The sequence below is a fragment of the Artemia franciscana genome, chromosome 2 (assembly GCF_032884065.1).
Source record: "Artemia franciscana chromosome 2, ASM3288406v1, whole genome shotgun sequence".
In the NCBI taxonomy this organism is placed as follows: Eukaryota; Metazoa; Arthropoda; class Branchiopoda; order Anostraca; family Artemiidae; genus Artemia; species Artemia franciscana.
Genome location: NC_088864.1, coordinates 60110063 through 60136198, shown reverse-complemented (window position 1 = coordinate 60136198; position 26136 = coordinate 60110063). Strand labels below are relative to the sequence as shown.

The 26136-nt window shown below is 36.0% G+C and overlaps 1 protein-coding gene across 1 annotated transcript in view; it reads right to left on the bottom strand.

Moving 5' to 3' along the window:
* Positions 1–2890: 2890 nt before the first annotated feature.
* Positions 2891–26136, bottom strand: part of LOC136043867 (uncharacterized) — a 63816-nt gene continuing 40570 nt past the window's right edge. Inside the window, exons 20-23 of the mRNA XM_065728828.1 lie at positions 23572–23816; positions 7253–7475; positions 5936–6061; positions 2891–3026 (exon numbers count right to left, since the gene is read on the bottom strand). Coding sequence (XP_065584900.1) covers positions 2982–3026; positions 5936–6061; positions 7253–7475; positions 23572–23816 — 639 coding nt within the window. The 3' untranslated portion in view covers positions 2891–2981. The remainder of the gene's footprint in view (positions 3027–5935; positions 6062–7252; positions 7476–23571; positions 23817–26136) is intronic.

Sequence of the window (26136 nt, the reverse complement as noted above, 5' to 3'; positions counted from 1 at the left end):
CGCCTTTTGCCGAAGCATACTATTCTTGGAGGTAAATTTCTCCTAATACTGAACCCATGACAGCCAAATCGCGTAAAGTGCATCTTTGTGCGTGTTGATGAATGCAATTCTTTGTTCTTCACTCTTTGAAATTAGCCATCGCTTGTGTGCCTTTTGCTTTGCTCAGATAGGCTTCTTACACTGGGCGTTGAACCAAGGTTTGTCCTTACTGAACACCAGGATCCACTTTGAGGGGATATGTTTTTTGACAGAGTAAACAATGGCCTACTGGTACTTCTCTGGGTCTTCAAGGAGACAGGCTCTCTACTGCCGAGAACAAAGTATGTTTTTCGAACCGTCCCAATCACCTCTTTCGTATAGCCAAATTTTACGCTAATGCTTTATTGAAGGTGGAATATCAAAAATTTCCACGTTCAATGACGGCAAGGTAGTCACTTGTGAAAGCATGAACGTGTGTCTTAAAGTAGTGCAGAACGTATGAGAAAGATAGATCATAAAGTCTTACTCTTCTTTGTCAGTATTTTTACTGCCAAGGCACACGCTATGATGGACGATGGAGTCTTCATGAGGGATAATGCCATACTTAATTTACTTGCCCTGGATGTATTCGAGGGAGATTTCAGGGTAGCTGGTGATCTGGGAGTTGAGAAGGTTATACATGCTATGAACGATCACACATTTATTTGGATCGGTCACCCTTGCCAACAGAGCTTGTCCACCTGCCGAATCTGGTATATTTAGGCATGAATATGGTATGTTGCTCTTTAGATGAAGAGTAACACCTCCTACCCCGTATTTAGCGCCGTCACTACGTTCACGATATCGCCTGAGGAGCATGTATCCCTATATGGCAACGTCACTGCACTGTATTTCATGATAAAGATTGGTCTCAATGATGGACAGGGTAGACGGTTTGACCGAGCCCAATAAATGTAGGAACTGGTCAAGCTTAGATATGAGATGACGTACATTGCAGTGGGCCACCGTAAACAGATCCTTTCAAATGGTCAGTGAACGTGCTAAAGGATTCAGGATCGCTATTGGTATTATTACCATAAATACAACTGTGACTACTTGCGATTACGAGTACAAAAACCTATGACTAATACTGCTATTTCTTACAGCTGTGACTATTATTAATAAAACTGTAACTTTTTACAGGAGCATTACTAGCCTAAATGTTTGGTGGAGGGAGGCTGATTGATTTTACCGAATGGCTGATCATTTATACCGACTATTTTAATAATACTAATTAACATAATGTCCATTTCTAATGCGAAACTTGGAATACCAATTCCACCTAAAGAATCATATAATCTGATGAAGAATAGCTGCTTAGTTCTTTTTCCCATAAGAAGCGTATGAACAACGATATGGTGACCCAGTCAAGAGCGGAGCAATATGTTAGGAGAAAGAAGGAACAAAGCTGTCTATGAACAAATTCTAGACGATAAGCTTTACTATGTTCCATGTTCTTCATTTAACCGAATGAAATATTGTGGCGCCATCTGTAAAATCAGGGTGTGCTCTGGTAAAACTGTTGCATTAATCGACCACGATTAAAATTTGGTAGACGTAATGTCAATGTTTTCATGTTCTTTATTTAACTGAAAAGAGAATTGTGGCACTGTCCGTAAAATCACTGCGCGAGTTGGCATAACCGCTAGATTTACAGACCGACATTGAAGTTATGGTACACATAATATCAGTATTTTCATGTTCTTTATTTTACCGAATGAAAAATGTCGGCACCGTCCGTGAATTTCCGACACAAGCTGGTCAAACCGCTACATTTACCAACCTAGATTAAGATTTCTTTAGATGTCAAAATCTCTGCTTGCAATACAACAACTTTGCTCTTGAATTAATATTTCGTTTGATTTTTTCGGATGCCATTCTCATGCTTAACATGTTCCTGGTATCCTTTTTAATGGATAACAGGCTAATTGCTATGAGACATCTTGAGCACGGGAGTGCTTGGGTCCCGTCCCCTAAAATCTCAATATCTTTACAATTTTTTTATTTCATTTCTATCCAATGCTTAACATTTATATAACAAGTATACTATAATTTTTCCTTTCAAATTTGTCTTTTCCTCTGAAAAACAGACTCTGTGAAATAAACCTCTGGAAAGAACCCTACCCTAAGATTATAATTTGTCCATACTGCTCAAATCTCCTTTTAATGATGTTCTATATCCCTTCCTGCACGACATTAATACCTGGAGGGTTGATAATATGTTCCAGGAGAAGGCAGACCCGTGCCTAAACAAGTTATTTTTGGGACCAAGTCGTGAGTCGGGCCTTCACGACTTGTGTATCCCTACATTCATGGCATTGCATAATGTTCAGTCTTTTGTTTTTGGTTCCTTTTTTCTTCTTTCACCTAACTTAATTAGTTTCTTTACTATTTTCTAAAAAGTATTTCTAATTAGTGTTCTACCTTCCCCCTGTTTCAATATTATTGAAAGAGGAAGCTCAATAATATTGATGGTTAATCAATACCCTAAATTTTCATATGGCACAATCGAGAGTTGCATGGCACAGTCGAAAAAAAAAGATTAATATCAAAGAGAGATACACCACGGTGATATCTTAAATGTTTGCTGAATTCCGAACCCTTTAATTTCGATTAAATTTTATATCGATGTGTTTCTAAACATTTTATATATTATTCTATGTTTGTTGATATTCATGACCAACACGCAGAATCTCCAATCAATTGCTCCCCTTTCTCAAAGAAAAAAGTTGACTTTTACTAAAGGCTAAAACAGTCTTATATCTTGCTAGAAATAATTCTTTTCTAAAAATTTTAAGCCCGTTAATCAAGACTTACCTCAATTCATATCCCCTATTATTCCAATACTTCTAGATACTACAACAAGACATAATTATGATGCAATGTCTATTTGTGCTAAATATGGTATAAAACAAAAAAATAAATTAAGTCCATAATAGTCGATCTAATCACAGAAATTCAGTTTAGGCCACAGGATTCGTCAAGAAGGTGGCAATTGAGCGGCGAGCCTGAAATAAGAGATTCATAGTGAAAATACAGTTATTATAATCGAGGGTATCTCTGCGGAAGTGAGTTAAAACATGGATGTGTGGAGAATGGATTGGAAGATGTAATCAGTATAATTCAAATAATATCGTGATAACCTATAAATTTAATCTCCAAACATGGAAGTTATTTACTCCAAAACAAAATAAAATTTGGAAATGATACGTATGCATGGATTATGGGCTACTAGGGGCATCAATTCACGAAGATGTAGTGGGCAAGGATTTTGTTCAATTTGTTGCTTTAATGAAAACACAAGAAAAGGCTACTTTTCTAAATCTAGGTGGGAGGGGGTATTTCTCAGTTTATTCAAGAAACAAAAATGGTGTTTACAAAATCTAGGGCTGAACAAACTTCCCCTCCAATTTGCACCAGTGAGAACAACCAGCCATAATATTTTGCCTTGAAATGAATGAAGAGGATTAAAGTCCTCTCAGAGGTGTTCATTAACATTAATGTAAGAACTAAAGCCGAAATGGTCAGCCGTGACAAAACCAAAGAGAGAAAAAAAAACTCAAGATGAATAAACAAAGGGGACTACGACCAATAGAAGGAAAAAACAAACTGAAACGACACGGATATTTCACCTGTACAAAATAAGGCGCCTTTAACACTAAAAAAGAAACAATCTAAAAATAATCTAAAATTAAATAAAGTCTAAAACTACGGAAGAAATAATAGAAATAAAACGCAAACCAGTATTTATATATACAATTAATATTATTTTGATTGCGAATCAGAAGTATCTATAGACACACTTGACTGTTACTTCAATGAAGACACACACTTCTCAGTCGCTTCTGTGTTCTCATGTTCTCATTGAAATAACTCGTAATTGTGTATAGAATCGGGCTTAGAAATTGTGTATAGAATTGTGTATTACATACACAATTGCCTGTTACTTCAAGGAAGACACACTTCTCAGTCGCTTCTTTGTTCTCATGTTCTCATTGAAATAACTCGCAATTTTTAAATTTTTCAGTTGAAATTTTTTTTCAACTGGTGAAAAAAGTAAACTCAGGTCCACTTTCTCCAAATTTTCTAAATATTTACTTCGGCTTCTCCCTTGGACAAGAAATACTAAAATGATTAAAATTTATAAAATAACTGATCCTGAGCTTGCCATTTCCAAACTGATTAGTAAGTATAATTCAAAAGTCCAATCCCACCCCTGGAGCAAAATTACCAAAATTTAAGTGTATATATATGTACGTATAATCAGTTGTAGATTGGTGAGTTTTTAGTTCATAGTTGTTGTTTTTCTTCTTTGTGTGGAAGTTTAATGTTTTTTTCCTTTTCTTTTTGCTTTTTATATTCCGTCTTTTTTCGGTTGGAATGACGGGTGACAAATAAATCAACAAGAAATATTGTTTTATTTTTTTTCTTGCTTAGTTTTAGATTCTATTTAACTTTGGCCTTTATAGATTATTTTAGACTACTTCTTTGTTCTACATTTATCATTGAAGGCTTGTTTTATGCAAGCGAAATGTCAGCGTTGTTTTAGTTTGTCTTTTCCTTCTACTGTCCCCTTTAGTAGTCCCCTTTCTTTTGTTCATCTAAAGATTTTTTTTTCTTCTTTATTTTTGTCATTAAAATTGAAAGAATAACAGACGAAGTTGCTATCATGCTTATAATACCCATAACAATGAAGAATTGTGTCTTTGGAAATATAATGTTCCAACTTGACAATTTATTAAAAGTGAAGAAAAGTGAACATTTCGATAATTGTTATAGAAGATAATAAGTAGCATAATACTAAGTATTCTACTAGCAATAAATGGGCTCCGACTTCCACGTAGCCTCTTAGAGAAAACCCTTCTCTAGTATTACTGCAACTATAAAGTCATAGGAAGACGCCATCTGTGACAAGGGCGTAGGGAATGGGGCAGCTGCCCCTAACGATAAGTGGGCTCTGACTTACTGGGACACCTGGACACAAATCACGACCGGGACACAGGGAATATAAATGACGACCGGGACACAGGGACACAACTGCAACGGGGATGCCGGGGGCACAGGCGGGATATATAAATGACGACCGGGACACAGGGATTGTTCGAATAGAAATTACAGACCGGGACACAAATGACGACCGGGACACAGGGAATATAAATGACGACCAGGACACTCAAAGAGAAATTACAAACTGGGACACTGGGACACAAATGACGACCGGGACACAGGGAATATAAATGACGGCCGGGACACAGGGACACATCATTAGAATAATGAGGTATAGATCTGAATACGGATTGTTTTTCCCATGGACAATTATATGTTGCATGTTCAAGAGTCAGTAAACCTGACAATCTATTTATATGCATAGACAATGGAACAGCGAAGAATGTTATATATTCGCATGTTTTACGTAGTTAAAAACATATATATATATCTATCTCTATTCACAGGTGGGACACAGGGACACAACTACAATGGCGCGTAACTAATATGGCGTGTAACGACTTACGCGCGCGGGGGGGCTTGGGGGGCGCGAAGCGCCCCACCAACTAGGTGTTGGGGTGGCGCGAAGCGCCACCCCAACAGCTAGTTAACTATAAATGGGCTCCAACTTCCGCATAGCCTCTTAGAGAAAACCCTTCTCTACTATTACTGCAACTATAAAGTCATAGGAAGACGCCATCTGTGACATGGGCGTACTGCCATCCCCCCCCCACTCGCTAGACAAGATGATGCCTGCATCAATGATCTGAGACCAGTAGACCTGCAAATGCTCATCCTCTGTCCTCATTTCAAACCAAAGAATCCACCCTCGTACTTTTGAAGCAAATGTTGCTATATATCAACATACCCTTTAAATGGTATGCAAAAGTAATGAGCGAAATGGGTTTTTAAATTTTCATAAGAAACTTACCCTTTGTCCTTGCTCAATAGTGGCAACCATCACATTGAAAGCCTTTTTCCAGGCAGATTCAGCCAATGGAGTAAATACCTCGCCAAGATTGGTTTTCATAAGTGGAACGAAATGCTCTGCGAAGTCCTATGAAGAGGATATTAATCAACTTTAATAATTCTTAAACATAATTTTAGAAAAAAACGAGTTTTTTCAGCTGAAAGTAAGGGGCAATATTAAAAGGATAAGAAATTGTTACGTTTCTGTAGCTGGCTACCCCTCCTAAACACCTCACTCTTTACGCTAAAGTTGTTTTAGTACTTTTAAAAAAGCTTCTTATTGTTTTAATTAAACGACCTTTGTGTTTCAGGAGTCGTTCTTAAGGCATTGGGATAGAATTCAAACTTTAGCGTAAAGAGCAAGGTATTGCGGTTCGTAATAATTTCTGTTTCTTTTTAAGTTTTAATGTTGCTCCTTACTTCAGTTGAAAAAACTTGTTTTTTATTTAATATCTGATCATTCTTAAATAATACCAGGAAATCTGGCCTCACCTCCTCGGAGAAATCCCCCTCCCCACAGAAATTTGCTCCAGACAATTCAATCCCAGTGAAAATTTACCCCGGACAACTCCACGTGTTAAATTGAGTCGGAAAAGACAAAGCAAGACATATAAAAATTATTTTGTATTGGAATTCTGGAAAAATCCCTCAGAGTAAAATTTCCTCTAATAAGTTCACCTCCTGGAAACTTCCTCCCCATTGAAAAATCCCCCCTGGAACAACCCTCAGCAGAAAATCCTCCCTCCCGAAAATGTATGCATACTTTTCAATAATAAATCCTAAGCGTCAGCAATGGGCAAATTTTATAACTTAAAGACCTTTCCCCTGGGGTTGTGGGGGTCATATTATATCCAAAGACACAGTTATTGGGCCTTTCAACCTTGGTGAACAAAATGGCTATCTAAACTTTGATTGGATGATTCTGGGAGAAAAAGACCGGGGGAGGGAGCCGAGTTGTCCTCTAATCTCTTTGATCTCTCAAAAAGGTCACCCTCTCCCGATATTTTAGGATCAGTGTGTCGAAACCGTCTCCCCTGGGGAAAACAACAAATAAACACGCATCCGTGATCTTTCTTCCGGCAAATGATTGAACATTCCACATTTTTGTAGATAGGAGATTTAATTCGTTTGAGCAAACGAATTAAACCGTTGATAGAAGATAAAATATTGGAAAAGGCATAAATTGAAGATAGATGTCTCAAGAAAACTTAGCTTATTCACGATGAACATGGGCTCCTATTTATGCATTATATACAAAGAAATTAGAATTAATACGCACATCGAAATGGACCTTGTTAACTTTGCGAGGTACATGATCTTTGCCAAGTTGATTAAGAGCCTGTCCGAGTTCAATGGAATTCTGGAGGCTTCCGACCAGAGTATCAAGTTGAGCCATAACATTCCTGGCGTGAGTGTTCAATTCAGGGGATCCTTCAAGGCCAGTGACTTCATATTCAGCGAGATTGCTGAACAGTGGCTGGTAACCGTGGTCAGTGAATAGCCTAAGAAAAGAAAATATATGTTAAAAGTTTATTATTTATTGCTAGATTTTATGTATTAAATGTTTTATTTTTATTTATGCATGATATGTTATATATTTTATATAATGTATATTGTACTTTATTATATTTATATAATGATGTATATTTAATAGCTATATTTTATAAATTTCTATTTGTGTCAAAATGATTTACTTTCGAGCCATAGTAAATAACAAAAAAAGTGTATAGTATAGTAAAAGTGTAAAGTGTAAAAGTACACTTTTACTATATTGTAACAGTGTAAAAGTAAAAAGTGTAAAAATTATAGTAACTATAAAAGAAAAATAACAACATGAACACCAAAACAATCAACTAAATGAAAAACAAGGGAAAAGACCATGAAAAGGCTCAGTTTTTAAAATAGTAAACTCAAGTAGCCCCTGATGTAACAAGAATGTTACGTCTAGAGCATTAAAACTTTGCATTATATTTGTGTTCTTCTAGGTAAGATAAGGAAAAGGTAGGTAATGTAAATCTTTATTAGTACAACTAGTTACAACAACTTCAACTTTTATTTTTTTAACACTCACAATTAATTATATAAATTAACAACCCTTTCGCCCTGAACAATACCTACAATGGTTTGCGGTCACCTACTGACCGATCAAATTCATATTTAATTTAATCAAATCATAATAAATAAAAAAAAGATATATGTATATAATAATGAATAAACAAACAAAAAAATTAAAATGACTCAAAAAATAATAATAGATAAATCAAAATAATAACAAATCTATTCTTCATCACCCATGAAGACTCCCCCAACCCTTTCTCCCCCAACCATCTTACCACCCATTACGATATTCAACAATTAAGCAATCTTTTAATTTCCTTTTAGACTCAGGTGCGTGTTTTACCACCCTAATGCCCACTGGTAGCTTATTTCATATAGATGGGCCAAGTATTTCATCGCAAGTTTATGCTGGGCACTGCGAAACAAGTCAATAACTGTCCTACTTCCATAATTATACGGGACACTATTAGTGACGTCATTTTATGTACATCATTGTACCGTATTCCAATGACGTTGTCACACTTATGGTCAAAAATTGAAGATTGTCATGTATGTAGAAGTTTATACTAAATTGTATAAAGAGCAAAAAACAGGTAATTGCAAAAATATTTGCATATATTTTGACAAAGAGATTGCAACAATTCCAAAACCTTAAAAAAGAAAACAAAAAGTTTGAATCTTAGTAGAGATCGTTGTTAGAAAAACATCATTACCGAATTTCTTTTCTTGAAAGTATAAGCAATATCTTTGTAAGACATGAAAAAAAAATTGAAACAATTTTTTTTCAGGGGGGGGGAGACAATCATCAATGCCATCTAGCCTTTTGCGTTTCTTGGCACTTCCCAAGATGTTTTAACTGCTATCAGGTTAAACTTCGTATTCAATATCAATGCTGAATTACATAACATGACCAACCTTGGCTCGGGAGTGTGGTATGTTCCTGTCTCGCCTGATCGCTACACTTTTCAATCTCTTTACCTTTATCTTCTACGACATTAAAACTAATTTAGTAAAATTTTAATTTAGTAAAAACTATTCAAAAATCAAGAGGTAAACTATTTATCACAGCCTATATAGACACTAATAGCCTATATAGATACTAACAAATCCATATAGGCTGTGATATTTATATACTGAACCACGAATTTTGCAACCCGCTTACTCTCTTATATTAGGAGCTTCTTCAGAGACGTAAAACAAGCACGGGTGTCATGCACATCCTGGACATGCCTACTGATTGTTCTCACAGCGTTGTTTTGTAAAACGAAGTTACTTCTATAACTGCATAAGAAGTTAGGGCTCCATAGATAGGAGGCTACCCACAGCTTAGATACTAATACAGTTATGAAAACTCCTATCTTGCCCATGAGAAGCTTTTGGTACAGAGAATTGGACCTGGCGCGCATTCCAGGCCCGCACTCTGACGCATAGATCGTACTACAACACCATAGGTGGGAACACCATAGCTCTGAGCTATTGGTATCCAAGTTGTGAATTGCTCCGACTTTTAGATTCAGACTGCCAGTTTCCTGTCTCCAGCCGCTAGTATCGCTACTGCGCACTGCCTCCCAAAAATAATCGAGTTTTCATAACTGTATTGATATCTAAGCTGTGAGGCAACCGTAGGAGATAAACCAACAAGTAATATGCAGTTAGAAGTATCCTTTGTGGAAAAATGTACCAAGGACGTCGAAGTATGCCAACCCCACGGACGATTTCTGATGAAATTGCGTCACTGTGACATTTTTGTGAAAGGCGATAATCAAAATGAAAACCAAGGTAAGGACCAAGGCATCCATTCACCAAGCTGGGATTATGATGCCGGGACCTTTTCTAGAAAGAGGATTTAAACTTAATTAAAAATGAAGAATAACTGAATAACTTTTTCAATAATATTCAGCCAATCTTCAACATGTTTTCAATAAGAAAAGATAAAAATATTATAAAGTTTATGCGTTTAAGTTAAGTTAAGTTTTTCACATGCTGACTTTTTTCGTCTGTGTTGTAGAGGTACCGATATTCTGATACAATGTCTTCGGTCGGGAGTGGAATTTGTGGTTGGGGGCAAATTACCCGACGCTTCCCGTGTTCCAATCTTCGACGTATTTTCAATAAGAAAAGAAAAAAAATATAGAAAGAAGGAAAGTTTATGTGTTTAAGTTATTTCGTAAAGACTAGGTAGAAATTTGATTTGTACTCCATTTCTGTGTGTCCTTCGTAATTTTTTTGTTGGTAATTCTCTTTTTTGTACACACAAGTTTTTCCATGCTGACTTTTTTCGTCTGTGTTGCAAGGTGGGGATGTTCTGATTCAATGCCTCCGGCCGGGAGTGTAGTGTGTGGTTGGGGGCAAATAATTCAACGCTTCCCGTGCGATCCGCCCTCCTAACTTTTTGGTATTCGGCAAAATTTTCGCGGAAGACGAAAATTTTGGCAGAAACGGGGATTGTAGCGTAGGCTCTTTGCCCATTTCTAATATATCTTTTCCATCTATGTCTATATAGCAAAATTTAACGTATGTATTTGATTCCAATTTGCTACCCAGGATTCGGTTGTTTTATTACACTATTTCCACATAACTGATAATTTAGTGATTTAATGTGTTCATTTGGTTCCCATTCGTTATCAGATTCGGTAGTTGTATTGTAGTAGTTCGATGATTTAACGCGTTCATTTGGTTGCCTTTCGCTACTATAGAAATAATTTGGTGAATTTATTAGTTCTATCCTGCCAGATTCACTCATTTGCAAATCGAACTATTCGACATGTTTATTACAATCTATTGGACTTCTATTGTAATTCATTAATCGTTCGCAAATTTTGTTATTGTAGGCAGTGTAAAAACAACCAAATTCGGTTGTTCTACCGGGTCTGGTCAGCCACTAAATTTGTCAAAATGTTTTCTTGGTTTCTATCTGATCCGTAACCAAACTTGTAGAATTCGAGTATTAGGCCCATCCCGGTATTGAATTGCATTGGTTTTGTACATCCCCTTACATGATCCGGTAATTTCAGCTGGTTCACGTTCATTGCTTAACTGTGAATTTTGGTTATTAGTCAGAAATCCAACCGAGAAGGTTAACGGAGAATTGCAGAGGACCGAATATAATGGCGGAGAATTCAAAAAGCAATATTACGAAAAAAGTTTGCTCTGCAGATGTAGCCTATGTCAGAAATATATGGTAGTCAGAAATAGAAGGTACATATCATCAAGAGAATGTAGTTCACAAAGATGACAAAAAATGGACGCTCCTACGACTTCTAATAAAAAAAGTAGATTTCCCTATCCATGTAGAAGGGACCAAAATAAAATCACAGCCAGCACTTCTTGGTCCTTTGGAAGAAGAAAATGATCATTTAGATCTTTAAAAGCAGATTTTACAAGACAAGTCTTCCAGCTCAGAAGACACATTTACAGACAACAGTGACAATGCTCATAGGCTAATTGAAAATATCAGTACTCAATGTGGTCTCGCTTTGAAAATTATTTAACAGACAATTTAATGATTTGTGTACTGGCACAAAATCAGTCTGGTAAAGTAAAAGAAGGAAAGAGCGATGATGAAAAGCCAACTCTGAACGGAGAAGAGATTCCTACTCAAGAGCAAGGATTAGAAGCCAACTATGACGATACATTTTTTCCTAAGCCTATTGGAAATGAGTCAAAACGAAATGAAGTGCGCGACCGCTTACTTTCTATTATTAATAGTTGTAAATCCGCTCCAAGAAATAAACAACTGACCATTGGTGGAGCTGCTGGTTTGGTTGTCCTAACAGCTCTTGTTTACAAGAGAATTGGAAAGAATTAAGCAGGATCAGATCAGCACCAATAAAAAAGAAAACAGATGGCGTTATATGCAACTGTGCAAGAGATGGATATGATTTTTGCCATAGAATGATATTTTATGACGGAAGTCTAATCAAGTTTGAATGTAAATTTATGTATAAATTTTTCAATAAAAGTTTCTATACTACTTATGTATTATATGAGAACCACACTCGAGAAGTTCTTTTTCGAACATGAAACATTACCCGTTTTCAGACAATTAGCTTTGGCTCGGTGGAAAAAAAACACTGTATCTTTATTATAATTAGATATTTAGTTGGTATTTTGGTTAGGTCAGGTTAGTTTAGGTTATGTAACTGGATGCACAGCGGAGAATAAACTTTTTTTTTTGGGGGGGGGGGAGAGAGTGGGGAGGATAAAATAAAAAGAAGATTAAATGGAAGTTTTGGTCTCAGGGAGGATCTTCCCCCTTTTACCCTCAAATACCAGAATGCCTTCAAATACCTGTAGAGCTTGGATATCTTTTTTGAGAGAGAGAAAAAAAACAGAGTGGTCGCAGTACGTCGAGCACAGATTTCCTATCGCCTTACGACTATACTTTCTCCTGCTAATAATCATATTAAGGTGCACATATTAGGGTATAGCTGATTAACATCGTCCTGGATGTTGTATTAAGCCAAATTAGAAGAGAAAAAAAAAAGAAACGCGTTTATGTCCAAATACACAAATAGTGAAATAAGTACCTATATTGACTGACTGATCCCCCTTGATTTTTTTTCTGATCTTAAAATTGCATTTTTTTTTAAAGGTAGTAATTAACAAAATTTGTGTTAATTTAGTCGCACATTTGGAAAGCAATTGTTTAAACCCATTCTTTTTCTTAGTAATTGCATTTTACTATTTAGGCATTTGTAAGTATTTTGGGACAGAATTTTTTATTTCTTTTTTTTATATACTCTGGTCCAACATTGATACTTTTTAATTTATGCTTTCATATATCGCTTGTGAAAATTCAGGCAGGAACCATGCCTACCTCGCCTTCAAACAATCAAGAGCTACCTTTATATGATAAACTAGCTGTTGGGGTGGCGCTTCGCGCCACCCCAACACCTAGTTGGTGGGGCGCTTTGTGCCCCCCCCAAGCCCCCCTGCGCGCGTAAGTCGTTACGCGCCATATTAGTCACGCGCCATTGTAGTTGTGTCCCTGTGTCCCACCTGTGAATAGATATATATATATCTATCTATATAAAAATAAGTTGTTTGTCTGTCTGTCGACTGACGTCATTAGGATTGAGCTGTATGTCGTCATGAAGTTAGTTGTCGTCATGTTTGTTATGACGACGTCATGTTTGTCAACTGATGAAATTACAGACCAGAACACCGGGACACAAATGACGACCAGGACACCAGGAAACAGGGAATATAAATGACGACCGGGACACTCAAAGAGAAATTACAGACAGGGACACCGGGACACAAATAACGACCGAATCTATCTATATATATAAAAACTACCGTTGGGGGACATATAAATAGATTGTCAGGTTTACCGACTCTTGAACATGCAACATAAAAAAAACTAAAAACTGAAAAACAAAAAAAACTAAAAAAAGGAAAAAAACTGAAAAATAAAGGAGGATATATATATATATATATATATATATATATATATATATATATATATATATATATATATATATATATATATATATATATATATATATATATATATATATATATATATGTTTCCTGTTTCCTTGCTGTTCTTTTGATTCCTCGGCACGCTTTCTGTTCTTTCTTTCTCTATCAGCCTCAAGCCTGTTTCCTTGCTGTTATTTTGATTCCTCGACACGCTTTCTTTTCTGACTTTCTCTATCAGCAGCAAGTTTTTTGGCATAGACTCTTTGAGCATCTTCATCGGCTTTTGCCATGGTAAGTTCATCAGTCATTGTAAACTTAAACATTAATAGATTTCTACGTGAACATATGTCTTAAATATCTTGAATGACGTCACCGTCAAAGAAAAAATGACGACAACTAATTTCATGACGTCAGCCGACACAGAAACATGACGTCACCTGATCCACAGACAGACAGACAGACAACTTATTTTTATATATATAGATATATATATATATATACTAGCTGTTGGGGTGGCGCTTAAAAAATTAAAAACTAAAAATAAAAATTTTTAGTTTTTATTTCAAAATAGAAAATTACCTGAATATTTTAGAATTAGTTTTGTTTTTTGTTAGGTTCCTGCTATTCAACGCGTGACCAACTCGTCACGAGTTAGGGAAAATTATAAGATGTCTACTTGGAACAATTATGTTGAAAGTGCTCAAAGAGCTACTCAAAGAGTCTATGCCAAAAACCTTGTGGCTGATAGAGAAAGTAAGAGAAGAAAGCATGCCGAGGAATCACAAGAACAGCGAAAAAACAGGCTTGCGGCTGATAGAGAAGGTAAGAACAGAAAGCGTACCGAGGAATCACAAGAGCAACGTGAAAACAGGCTTGCGGCTTCAAAAGATAATGCCAAAAGAAAGCGTGCCGAGGAATCAGAGCAACCTGAAAGTTATCGCCTGGCATTCAGGTACAGCCCAGTCGATGATTATAGCTTGAGTGGATGTGTTCAAATCGGGACTATGTCTAAAATTTGTTCCTATTGCAAGGCCTTGAAATTCAATGTTGAAACAATGGGAATGTGTTGCGCCTCAGGAAAAGTTAAATTGGCTGCACCACCAGAGCCATTGAAGACTTTCCTTACTGGAACTACGTCAGAATCTAAGCGTTTTTTGTCAAAAATCAGAAAATACAACTCATGTTTCCAAATGACGTCGTTTGGAGCCCAAATCGAAAATCCAGATCAATTTATGTCTACTTTCAAAGTAAAAGGGCAAATTTATCATAGAGCAGGGTCCCTTCTACCATTCTCAGGCGAGAATCATAAATTTTTACAATTGTGCTTCATCAGTGATAGAAATTCTGAATTGAATGCACGTTGCGAAATTTCTCCCAACGTTGAAAGGACTATCGTTTCCCAATTGCAACATCTTTTCCACGAAAATAATAATTTAGTGCGTCTGTTCAAAACAGCCATCGATTTGATGCCTACTGGTACGCATAAAATTGTTATTTCCGCTGACAAAACGCCTCCTGGCCAACATGTGCGTAGATAGATACAATGCTCCAACTATCGACGAAGTGGCAATCGTTATGGTCGGTGATCAGTTTTTACCTCGAGATATTATTCTTCATAAGCGAAACGCTCAGTTGTTAAGAATTGCTGAAACTCATCGATGCTACGATGCCCTACAATATCCTATCATTTTTTGGGATGGAGCCGACGGCTATCACTTTAATATTAAATTGATGAATCCAGCCACTAACAAAGAAATGAATAAGAAATGCAGTGCAATGCATTATTATTCCTATAGACTAATGATTCGGCAGGATGAAGAAAATTAGATTTTAAAATGCCGTGAATTGTTTCACCAATTCGTCGTTGATATGTATGCTAAAATTGAATCAGAACGTTTGCTATATATCCGCCTGAATCAGACCAAGCTCCGCTCTGAACAATACATTCATTTGCGAGATGCAGTTATAAATGACGGTAATATCACAAACGTTGGAAGATTAACAATTTTACCTTCGTCATATGCTGGCAGTCCCCGTCATATGCATGAATATGCTCAAGATGCTATTGCGTATGTTCGTCTCTATGGTCGTCCAGATTTATTTATTACATTTACATATAATCAATCTTGGGACGAGATACTGCAGCTTTTACTTCAAGGACAATCGGCGGTTCATAGACATGACATTACGGCCCGTGTCTTCCGGCAAAAGTTGAAATCACTGATAAACTACATAGTAAAACTTGAAGTGTTTGGGTCAGTGCGATGCTGGATGTACTCAGTGGAATGGCAAAAACGAGGTAATCACAGATAAACTACATAGTAAAACTTGAAGTGTTTGGGTCAGTGCGATGCTGGATGTACTCAGTGGAATGGCAAAAACGAGGTTTGCCACACGCACATATACTAATCTGGCTACATAAAAAAATTACTTCGAACGAAATTGATGATGTGATTTCCGCTGAAATACCTGATGAAAATGTCGATAAGGGGTTACATGATATTATTGTAAAAAATATGATACATGGACCTTGCGGTGCACTGAACGAAAATTCACCATGCATGGCCAAAGGAAGGTGCACAAAGCAATATCCTCGACTTTTAGTATCCAACACAATTACTGGCAATGATGGTTACCCACAATATAGAAGAAGATCTACTGAAGATGGCGGTTAAACAGCAATAATAAAGAAGCGTAACGGTACCACCATCAAAGTAGATAACCAGTGGGTTGTTCCATATTCCCCATTATTATCAAAAACATTTAATTCACACATAAACGTTGAATACTGAAACTCCGTAAAGGCAATCAAATACATATGTAAATACGTCAACAAAGGCAGTGACATGGCAGTTTTTAGCTTGCAGCCCGAAATCAAAGATATCGACGAAATCGTACAATATCAGGCTGGAAGATACATAAGCAGTAAGGATGCTGTTTGGCGAATTCTTTCATTTCCGATACATGAACGTAGTCCAGCTGTTGTTCACTTAGCGGTACATTTACAGAATGGTCAACGTGTTTATTTCTCGGAAACCAACGTGCAACAAAGAGCCCTGAATCCACCGGATACAAAGTTAACCGCTTTCTTTTCGCTTTGCAAAAATGATTCTTTTGCAAAAAAACTGCTGTATACTGAAGTGCCTTCGTATTACACGTGGAATACTAAAAATAAAGTATTTGAACGTCGAAAACAGGGTAAGTCAGTCGACGGCCAACCTACCATCTTCAAAGATACCACGATAGGAAGACTATACACCGTTCACCCCAATCAACATGAATGCTTCTTTCTACGCCTGCTTTTGGTGAATGTGCCCGGTCCGACATCCTTTGAGTATTTGAGGACTGTAAATGGTACTATACATGACACTTACCGTAGTACATGCCAAGCTCTGAATTTATTGGAGAATGACCAACACTGGGATAACTGCATCAATGACGCGTGCGAAACGTCAACCCCAAGTCAAATTCGTGCATTGTTTGGCATCATTTTAACAACTTGCTCTCCATCAGCTCCTACAGAGTTATGGGAAAAATATAAGTCAAAAATGTCCGAAGATATACTCCATCGAAAACAGTTAGAGACGTCAGATATGACTTTTGATTTTACATCAGAAATTTATAACTACACTTTAGTTGTTATAGAAGATTTGTGCGTACGTATGGCAAACAAACCTCTTCAGGATTTGGGAATGCCTTCACCTAACCGTATCGCTGCTGTTTCAACATGTGTAGAATTGGATCGTGAACAAAGTTACAGTACGAGTGATCTATTGTCGTATGTAGAAAATAACATTTCCAAGTTAACGTCGGAACAAAAAGACATACGATAATGCATTGTGTAGATAACAACGTTGGTGAAATTTTCTTTTTGGATGCGCCAGGAGGTACTGGTAAAACGTTTGTGATAAAACTGATTCTGGCATCAATTCGATCAAAAAATGATATAGCGTTGGCAATTGCGTCGTCCGGAATAGCCGCAACATTGCTGCCTGGTGGAAGAACTGCTCATTCCGCTTTGAAATTGCCTCTGAACTTGCATTCTACAGAAACTTCCACGTGCAATATTTCCAAATCATCTGGGATGGGTAAAGTATTGCAGCAATGCAAACTTATTATTTGGGATGAGTGCACAATGGCACACAAAAAATCGCTCGAGGCTCTGGATCAATGCTTGAAAGATTTGCGAGGGAAGTCGAAACCCTTTGGCAGCACATTAATATTGCTTGCGGGAGATTTCAGGCAAACATTACCTATAATACCTAGATCAACTCCTGCAGACGAAATGAATGCTTGCCTGAAAAATTCTAATTTATGGGCACACGTAAAAACATTAAAATTAACAACAAATATGCGTGTCCGATTGCAAAACGATGACTCTGGTCAAACATTTTCAGATCAATTGCTGGCAATGGGAAACGGAAGGCTCCCAGTAGACTCAATTTCAGGACGTATACAACTACCTGCTGATTTCTGTAATTTAGCGACGTCCAAAAATGAATTGATTGAAAAAGTATTTCCGAATATTCTAAAAAATTATAAAAATAATAAATGGCTAAGTGAAAGAGCGATTCTCGCACCCAAAAATATAGACGTCCACGAAATCAACAATATTGTTTTGACCAAGATTCGAGACCAGGCAGTCCTTTACAAGTCAGTCGACACAGTTTTGGAACCAAATGAAGCGGTTAATTATCCATCTGAATTTTTAAATTCCATAGATCTTTCAGGGTTTCCACCACACGTGCTACAACTAAAAATAGGCGTACCAATAATACTTTTAAGAAATATCAACCCACCAAAGCTTTGCAATGGCACGCGACTTGCCGTAAAAAAAACAATGGAAAACCTAATAGAGGCCACAATCTTGACAGGGCCTTTTGAGGGTGAGGCTGTTCTTATTACTCGCATTCCCATGATTCCAACGGATCTACCTTTTCAATTTAAAAGATTGCAATTCCCAATTCGATTAGCATTTGCAATCACCATTAACAAAGCTCAAGGTCAATCATTAGAAAAATGTGGTATAGATCTCAATACTGATTGTTTTTCCCATGGACAATTGTACGTTGCATGTTCGAGGGTCGGTAAACCTGACAATTTATTTATATGCAGCGACAATTGGACAGCGAAGAATGTTGTATATTCGCAAGTTTTACGCAGTTAATTTGTATTGTATCTATCTATCTATCTATCTATATAAAAACGAGTTGTGTGTATGCATGTTTGTTTGTTTGTAAAAAGAGCGTTTGCATATGACGTCATTATTAGTACATACGGCTTTGTATATGGACAGACAATGGGAAAGCCAAGAATGTTGTATATTCTCAATTTTTACGTAGTTTGAAACACATATATAAATCTATCTATATTCACAGGTGGGACACAGGGACACAACTACAATGGCGCGTAACTAATATGGCGCGTAACGACTTACGCGCGCGGGGGGGCTTGGGGGGGCGCGAAGCGCCCCACCAACTAGGTGTTGGGGTGGCGCGAAGCGCCACCCCAACAGCTAGTATATATATATATATATATATATATATATATATATATATATATATATATGTTGCATATAAATAGATTGTCAGGTTTACTGACTCTTGAACATGCAACATATAATTGTCCATGGGAAAAACAGTCCGTATTCAGATCTATACCTCATTATTCTAATGATGTGTCCCTGTGTCCCGGTCGTCATTTATATTCCCTGTATCCCGGTTGTCATTTGTGTCCCGGTCGTCATTTATATTCCCTGTGTCCCGGTGTCCTGGTCGTCATTTGTGTCCCGTTGTCCCGGTCTGTAATTTCTATTCAAACAATCCCTGTGTCCCGGTCGTCATTTTTATATCCCGTCTGTGCCCCCGGCGTCCCCGTTGTAGTTGTGTCCCTGTGTCCCGGTCGTCATTTATATTCCCTGTGTCCCGGTCGTGATTTGTGTCCGGGTGTCCCAGTCTGTAATTTCTCTTTGAGGTTCCCGATCGTCATTTATATTCCCTGTGTCCCGGTCGTCATTTGTGTCCCAGTTTCCCGGTATGTAATTTCATCAGTTGACAAACATGACGTCAGTCGACAAACAACTTCATGACGCATACAGCTCAATCCTTATAATGACGTCAGTCGACAAACATGACGTCAGTCGACACACAAACATGACGTCACTCGACACAAACACACACACAGACAACTTATTTATATATATATATATATATATATATATATATATATATATATATACATATATATATATATATATATATATATATATATATATATATATATATATACTAGCTGTTGGGGTGGCGCTTCGCGCCACCCCAACACCTAGTTGGTGGGGGCGCTTCGCGCCCCCCCCAAGCCCCCCCGCGCGCGTAAGTCGTTACGCGCCATAATAGTTACGCGCCATTGTAGTTGTGTCCCTATGTCCCACCTGTGAATATAGATATATATATATATATATGGTTTTAACTACGTAAAACTTGCGAATATACAACATTCTTTGCTGTCCCATTGTCTTTGCATATAAATAGATTGTCAGGTTATCCCCCTGTTTCCCCCGGTGTCCCCGTTGTAGTTGTGTCCCTGTGTCCCGGTCGTCATTTATATTCCCTGTGTCCCGCGTCCCGGTCATCATTTGTATCCCGGTGTCCCGGTCTGTATATACATTCGTTTTTTAGTTTTGTTTTTCTCCTTTATTTTTTTCCTTTTTTTTTCTTTTTTAGCTTATTTAGATTTTTAGATTTTTTAGTTTTTTTTATTAGTTTTTAGTTTTTATTTCTTTTTAGTTTTTTTGTCCCGGTCGTCATTTATATCCCCCTGTTTCCCCCGGTGTCCCCGTTGTAGTTGTGTCCCTGTGTCCCGGTCGTTATTTATATTCCCTGTGTCCCGGTCGTCATTTGTATCCCGGTGTACCGGTCTGTATATACATTCGTTTTTTAGTTTTGTTTTTCTCCTTTATTTTTTTTCCTTTTTTTTTCTTTTTTAGTTTATTTAGATTTTTAGATTTTTTAGTTTTTTTATTAGTTTTTAGTTTTTTTTTCTTTTTAGTTTTTTTGTAGTTTTTACCTTCTTTTTAGTTTTGTTAATTTTTTTTTTACTTGTGTCCTGGTCGTCATTTATACTCCCTGTGTCCCGGTGCTTTGTTGATTGCTAATCGAACATTCCTTTTGTCCTGGTCGCTTTCTCTTTGAGTGTCGTCATTTATTTTTTTCTTTTTTAGTTCTTTTAGTTTTTACCTTTTTTAGTTTTTTTTTAGTTTTTAGTTTTTTTAGTTTTTTACCTTTTTTTAGTTTTTTTAGTTTTTTAGCTTTTTTATTTTTTTTATTAGTTTTTAGTTTTTTTGTAGTTTTTGCCTTTTTTTTTAGTTTTTTGTCCTGGTCGCTTTCTCTTTGAGTGTCGTCATTTATTAGTTTTTTCCTTTTTTTTTTTAGTTTTTTATTGGTTTTTACCTTTATTTTAGCTTATTTTTCAGTTTTTTCCTTTTTTTTAGTTTTTTTTTATTTTTTATTTTTTTTAGTTTTTTACCTTTTTTTAGTTTTTTTAGTTTTTTTAGTTTTTTAGCTTTTTTACTTTTTTTATTAGTTTTTAGTTTTTTTTTGTAGTTTTTGCCTTTTTTTAGTTTTTTCAGTTTTTTTTTTAGTTTTTTATTGGTTTTTACCTTTATAGTTTTTTTAGTTTTTTAGCTTTTTTATTTTTTTTATTAGTTTTTAGTTTTTTTTTGTAGTTTTTGCCTTTTTTTAGTTTTTTCAGTTTTGACGTCACCTAATCCAGTTTTTTCAGGTGACGTCACCTGACACATCCATCCACACATCCATCCACACATCCACAGACAGACAACTTATTTTTATATATATAGATATATATATATATATATATATATATATATATATATATATATATATATATATATATATATATATAGATGTCGTTTTATTACGTGTAAACGGGTATTCGACTCTCTTTGAAGATTTGACCTCCTAAACAGATCTGGTTAGATAAAAGCGCTTACAAACTGAAGCTTTTTGAAATCCAGAACCAACATGTTATAATTTTCATCAAAATTTCTAAAATTTCAATATTGCATCAAAATGGAAATTAGAAGAAGTCTATTTTGTGTTGATGTTAGTTGTGCTGCAAGCGTAAACTTTGGTTTTGTCATTTTTCTGATACCGTCCATTTGAGCGTATTGCAAGGAAGCGGTAAGAGTCAAGCCTCTGTGGGATTTCAGTGTGAACTAAGGTTCACAGTCAGAGAGTGTGAACCTTATTCCTAATTTATGAATATGGCATTATATTTTTAAAAGCTGCATAAAAGTCTATCTTGGATAAAAAAAGATGCTATTCACTTGTCCTTGGGACAGAGCCTGCAACATGGATGCTAAAGCGGAGTTTTATAGTCTATGTCAGGGAGGACTGTCTGAAGTTGTATTGCTAAGCTTTTGTTTCCTCGAGCTATGATTCTGTGTTCGTGTGAGACGTTCTGGTCAAGCTGGCTCAGCAGAAATCCCTGACCCATTAACCAAAATATTTTCTCAGTTTAATAAATATAAAATTTACAGATCCAACTGCGGGTCCAAATGTGATACCATTTTCTTAAGCCTTTTTTGTTTGTGATAAGTTTTGCTATCGTGAATCGTCTTTATATAAGCGACAGTTTTACTATCAAACAGCTCGTGGTAACGAACTGTAGTAAGGAGCGAACCGTTCAATAGTAACCAGAACTCTAAAAAACAGACCTACTAAAAAGTAGAGTTAAGAGAAAGAGTCAAACTTTAGCGCAAAGAGCGGGGCGTTGAGGAGGGAGCAGCCCCTTTCATATAGGAAGTAATATCTGTTCGTTTTAAGTTTAATGTCGCTCCTTACTTTCAGTTAAAAAAACTTGTTTTTTTTATTTAATTGCTTTAAAACCATACTTACTCCTGCTAATGACAATTTTTGAATAATTTTATGAATATGTTATTTCAATAAATTAACCTGTCTTTTCTTTTTTCTGGTTCCTGTGAAAATGTTCACGCTTGAATAGAGCGAAGAACCATTTCCTTAAATTCCAAGCAAAAAAAAACAAACCCTAACCGATTCGTCACACGGAATCCTTTGCTAGTTTTCTTTTTCTTTATTTTCCTTTTTTGGTAAAAAAAACAACTTTTATTTAGTATCCAAAATTGGTTAACTAATCAGCAATGCTTTAACTTATTTAGTAACGTCTATTTTTTCTTATAAGTTCTGGCTGCTAAGAAAATGATGAAGTCTGAAGCTATCAATGAACTATTTCCCTAAGTGCGATGTCTGGAGAATCTTCAACTGATTTTACGCGTAAAACCCTTTACTATTTTTGGCTGAAAATAACCAATTTTTTCCATTCTTTAACTACACTTCTAGTCCCCATTTGCTCTACATTTGTTTTGTGAAATATCAGTTCGATCAGTAGACCGAACTCTTCAAGCTCTAGAGGCTCAAATCTTGCTTTCACCCATTCTTCATTGGTAATATTACTTATTTAATATCGTCCTTCATTTTGTTGTCTCTTGATGTTTAATAATATTGTTATTTTGATTTTACGTTTTAAAACTAACTTTGAACACATAATCCCTAATATATTAGTTAATGAGGTTTTTTTTAATAAATATTTAAATTTTACTTACTCCAATCGGGAATGACGAAAGATGTGCTGGCTGTGTTTGCTAAATATAACTCACCCCCCCCTCTTACCATAATTGACACCTTGTTAACCTTATCAGACTTTTGTACGTTATGGAGAAAATTTGAGGCATTCTATTTAGCCTCACATTCAAAAGGTCATTACTTTTACGTCTGGGATGTGCACAAATATTAAAGCACATTAAATTGGAAAACGAAAGTTTATATATATATATATATATATATATATATATATATATATATATATATATATATATATATATATATATATATATATATATATATATATATATATATATATATATATATATATATATATATATATATATATATATATATGTGTGTGTGTGTGTGTGTGTGTGTGTGTGTGTGTGTGTGTGTGTGTGTGTGTGTGTGTGTGTGTGTGTGTGTGTGTGTGTGTGTGTGTAAACATGAACTTATCGAAAACTTTACTTACTGTTTGAAAACGATTGCTCCTTTTCCCATTAAGTCAGGCTTGGCAAGAGCCCATGTTCGTTGAATAGCTGCGATATCAGCAGCAGAGAAAGCAATCTGGGGATTTACTTCCTTAAGGCCGAGAAGACCTTGGTCGATTACACCAATGATACGGTCGAGTCCTTTTCTCCAGGCGGCGACTGCTTCGGGTCTCAATTGGGCTTGAAGCTCATTTTGCATAACTGGAATCAGAGCTTCTGAGAAGGCCTAAAATGGGATAAGTTATAAAATTGAATAAAGTGTGAGAATTAGCTAAATTAATTCCTTTTTTAAAACTTTTTTTTCCTTCCAAAAGTCATCATTTGCAAAAGACCACAAATATGCTTACTTTAGGGAGTAACAATGGTTAACTATAAATGAAATATCGGGGGTATTTTTGCTTATATAGATGTTGACTATAGTTAACGATCTAGCCTTGTCATTTGAGTAAAACTATATGGTTCTCCTAAGTTGGACCAAAGATATAAAGTTATTTTTAGAAATACCTTTAAACGCTTTAAAGTAACAGGAATGATTACTTTAAGAGCAAAACAAGCCGAATGGTGTTTCCAGAGGACAAATTCGTTTCTTTGAACAAAAATATAAAAAAACAAGTTTTTTTTAACTGCAAGTAAGTAGCGACATTAAAACTTATAGCGAACTGAAATATTTCCGTATTTGAAAGGGGTTTTCCCCTCCTCAACGCCTCGCTCTTTACGCTAAAGTTTTTTATTGCTCTTTTCCTCGCTCTTTACGCTAAAGTTTTTTATTGTTTTAAAAAGTAGAGTTGTGAAAAAGATTCAAACTTTAGCGTAAAGAGCGGGACGTTGAGGAGGGGACAACCACTTTCATATATGGAATAGTTTCTGTTCGTTTTGAGTTTTAATGTTGCTCCTTACTTGCAACTAAAAAAAACTTTAATTTCTAAGAACTTAAAACTTTAAGTTTTTTATTTAATTTCTGAACATTTTTGAATTAATACATGTGTTGAATTTGGCTCACCGCACATGAACAATTAAGCCGAAGTTTCCATATTAATTTTGTTTTTGTTTTTGGGCTGGAGCTAAATAGCTTTCTCATAGTTTTGATTGGATGAAAAGAAGGGGTCATGGGAGGAGGCCTAGTTGCCCTACAATTTTGGTTACTTAAAAAGACAACTAGAACTTTTTTTACGAACGTTTTTATTAGTTACAAATATAAGTAACTTACGAATTAACTTATGTAACGAACTTGTATATTAGTATAATTTTATTACGTATATAAGGAAGTTTTCCCCTCCGTCAATACCTCGCTCTTTAAACTAAAGTTTGATTTTTTTTTCCCAGTTCCTTAAGAATGACCTGAATCATAAAGTCCGTAGAATAAATAATTGAAATTACTAAAAGTACTTTAGCGTAAAGAGCGAGGTATTGTGGAGGAGACGAACCCCCTTATATAAGTAATAATTTCTAATCGTCTTAGGTTTTAATGCTGCTCCTTACTTCTAGCTGAAAAAACTTTTTTTTTTCATTTATTTTCTCATTGTCTTTTTTTTCAAATAGTGCTAGAAAATCCTAGGGCCACTTCATGGGAATTCTCTTCTCTTATTATAAATTCCTCCATTGGAAGATCCTCCCACGTAACCCACTCCCCTTGATCAAATCCCCCCCCCCCTCAATGCGAAAAGTCCCCCTGAAAAGTCTGTACACTTCCAACCATTACTATATGTATACAATGGTAAAAGTCTGAAACTTGCAGCTGCTCCCCCGGGGACTCTGGGGGCTTAAGTTGTCCCGAGAGACATAATTATTAGGTTTTTTGACTATGTTGAACAAAATGGACATATAAAATTTTGATCCGGTGACTTTGGGAAAAAAAGACCGTGGAAGGGGGCCTGGGTGCCCTCCAATTTTCTTGGACACTTAAAAAGGGAACTAAAACTCTTAATTTCTGTTAGAATGAGCCCTCTTGTGACATTTTAGGACCACTGGGTTGATACGATCACCCCTGGGAAAAAAAAAACAAAACAAACAAAGACACATCCGTGATCTGTCCTCTGGCAAAAAAGACAAAATTCCAGATTTTATTAGATATAAGCTTAAAACTTATGCAGTAGGGTTCTCTTATATGCTGAACCTGATAGTGTGATTTTTGTTAAGATTGTATTACTTATAGGGGGTGTTTTCCTACTTTGTAAAATAAGGAAAATTTTCTCAGGCTCATAACTTTTGATGGGTAAGACTAATCTTGATGAAACTTATATATTTAAAATCAGCAGAAAAATGCAATCCTTTTGATGCAACTATTGGTATCAAAATTCCATTTTTTAGAGCTTCGGTTACAATTGAGCCGGGTCGCTCCTTACCGCAGTTCATTACCACGAACTGTTTGATATTAAAGAAAATTAAAAACAACTTTGGTTGTGGGCACATTATGCTAGTCATATTCCAGTGAAAAATGTCCGAACGTTTTGCAGGGTTTTCTTAGGTCCTAGAATGTTGAAAATCTATTTTAGTCGGGACTCAGAAAAGGTTACATGGACTAAAAAGGCGAGAGACTAGGAATTTTA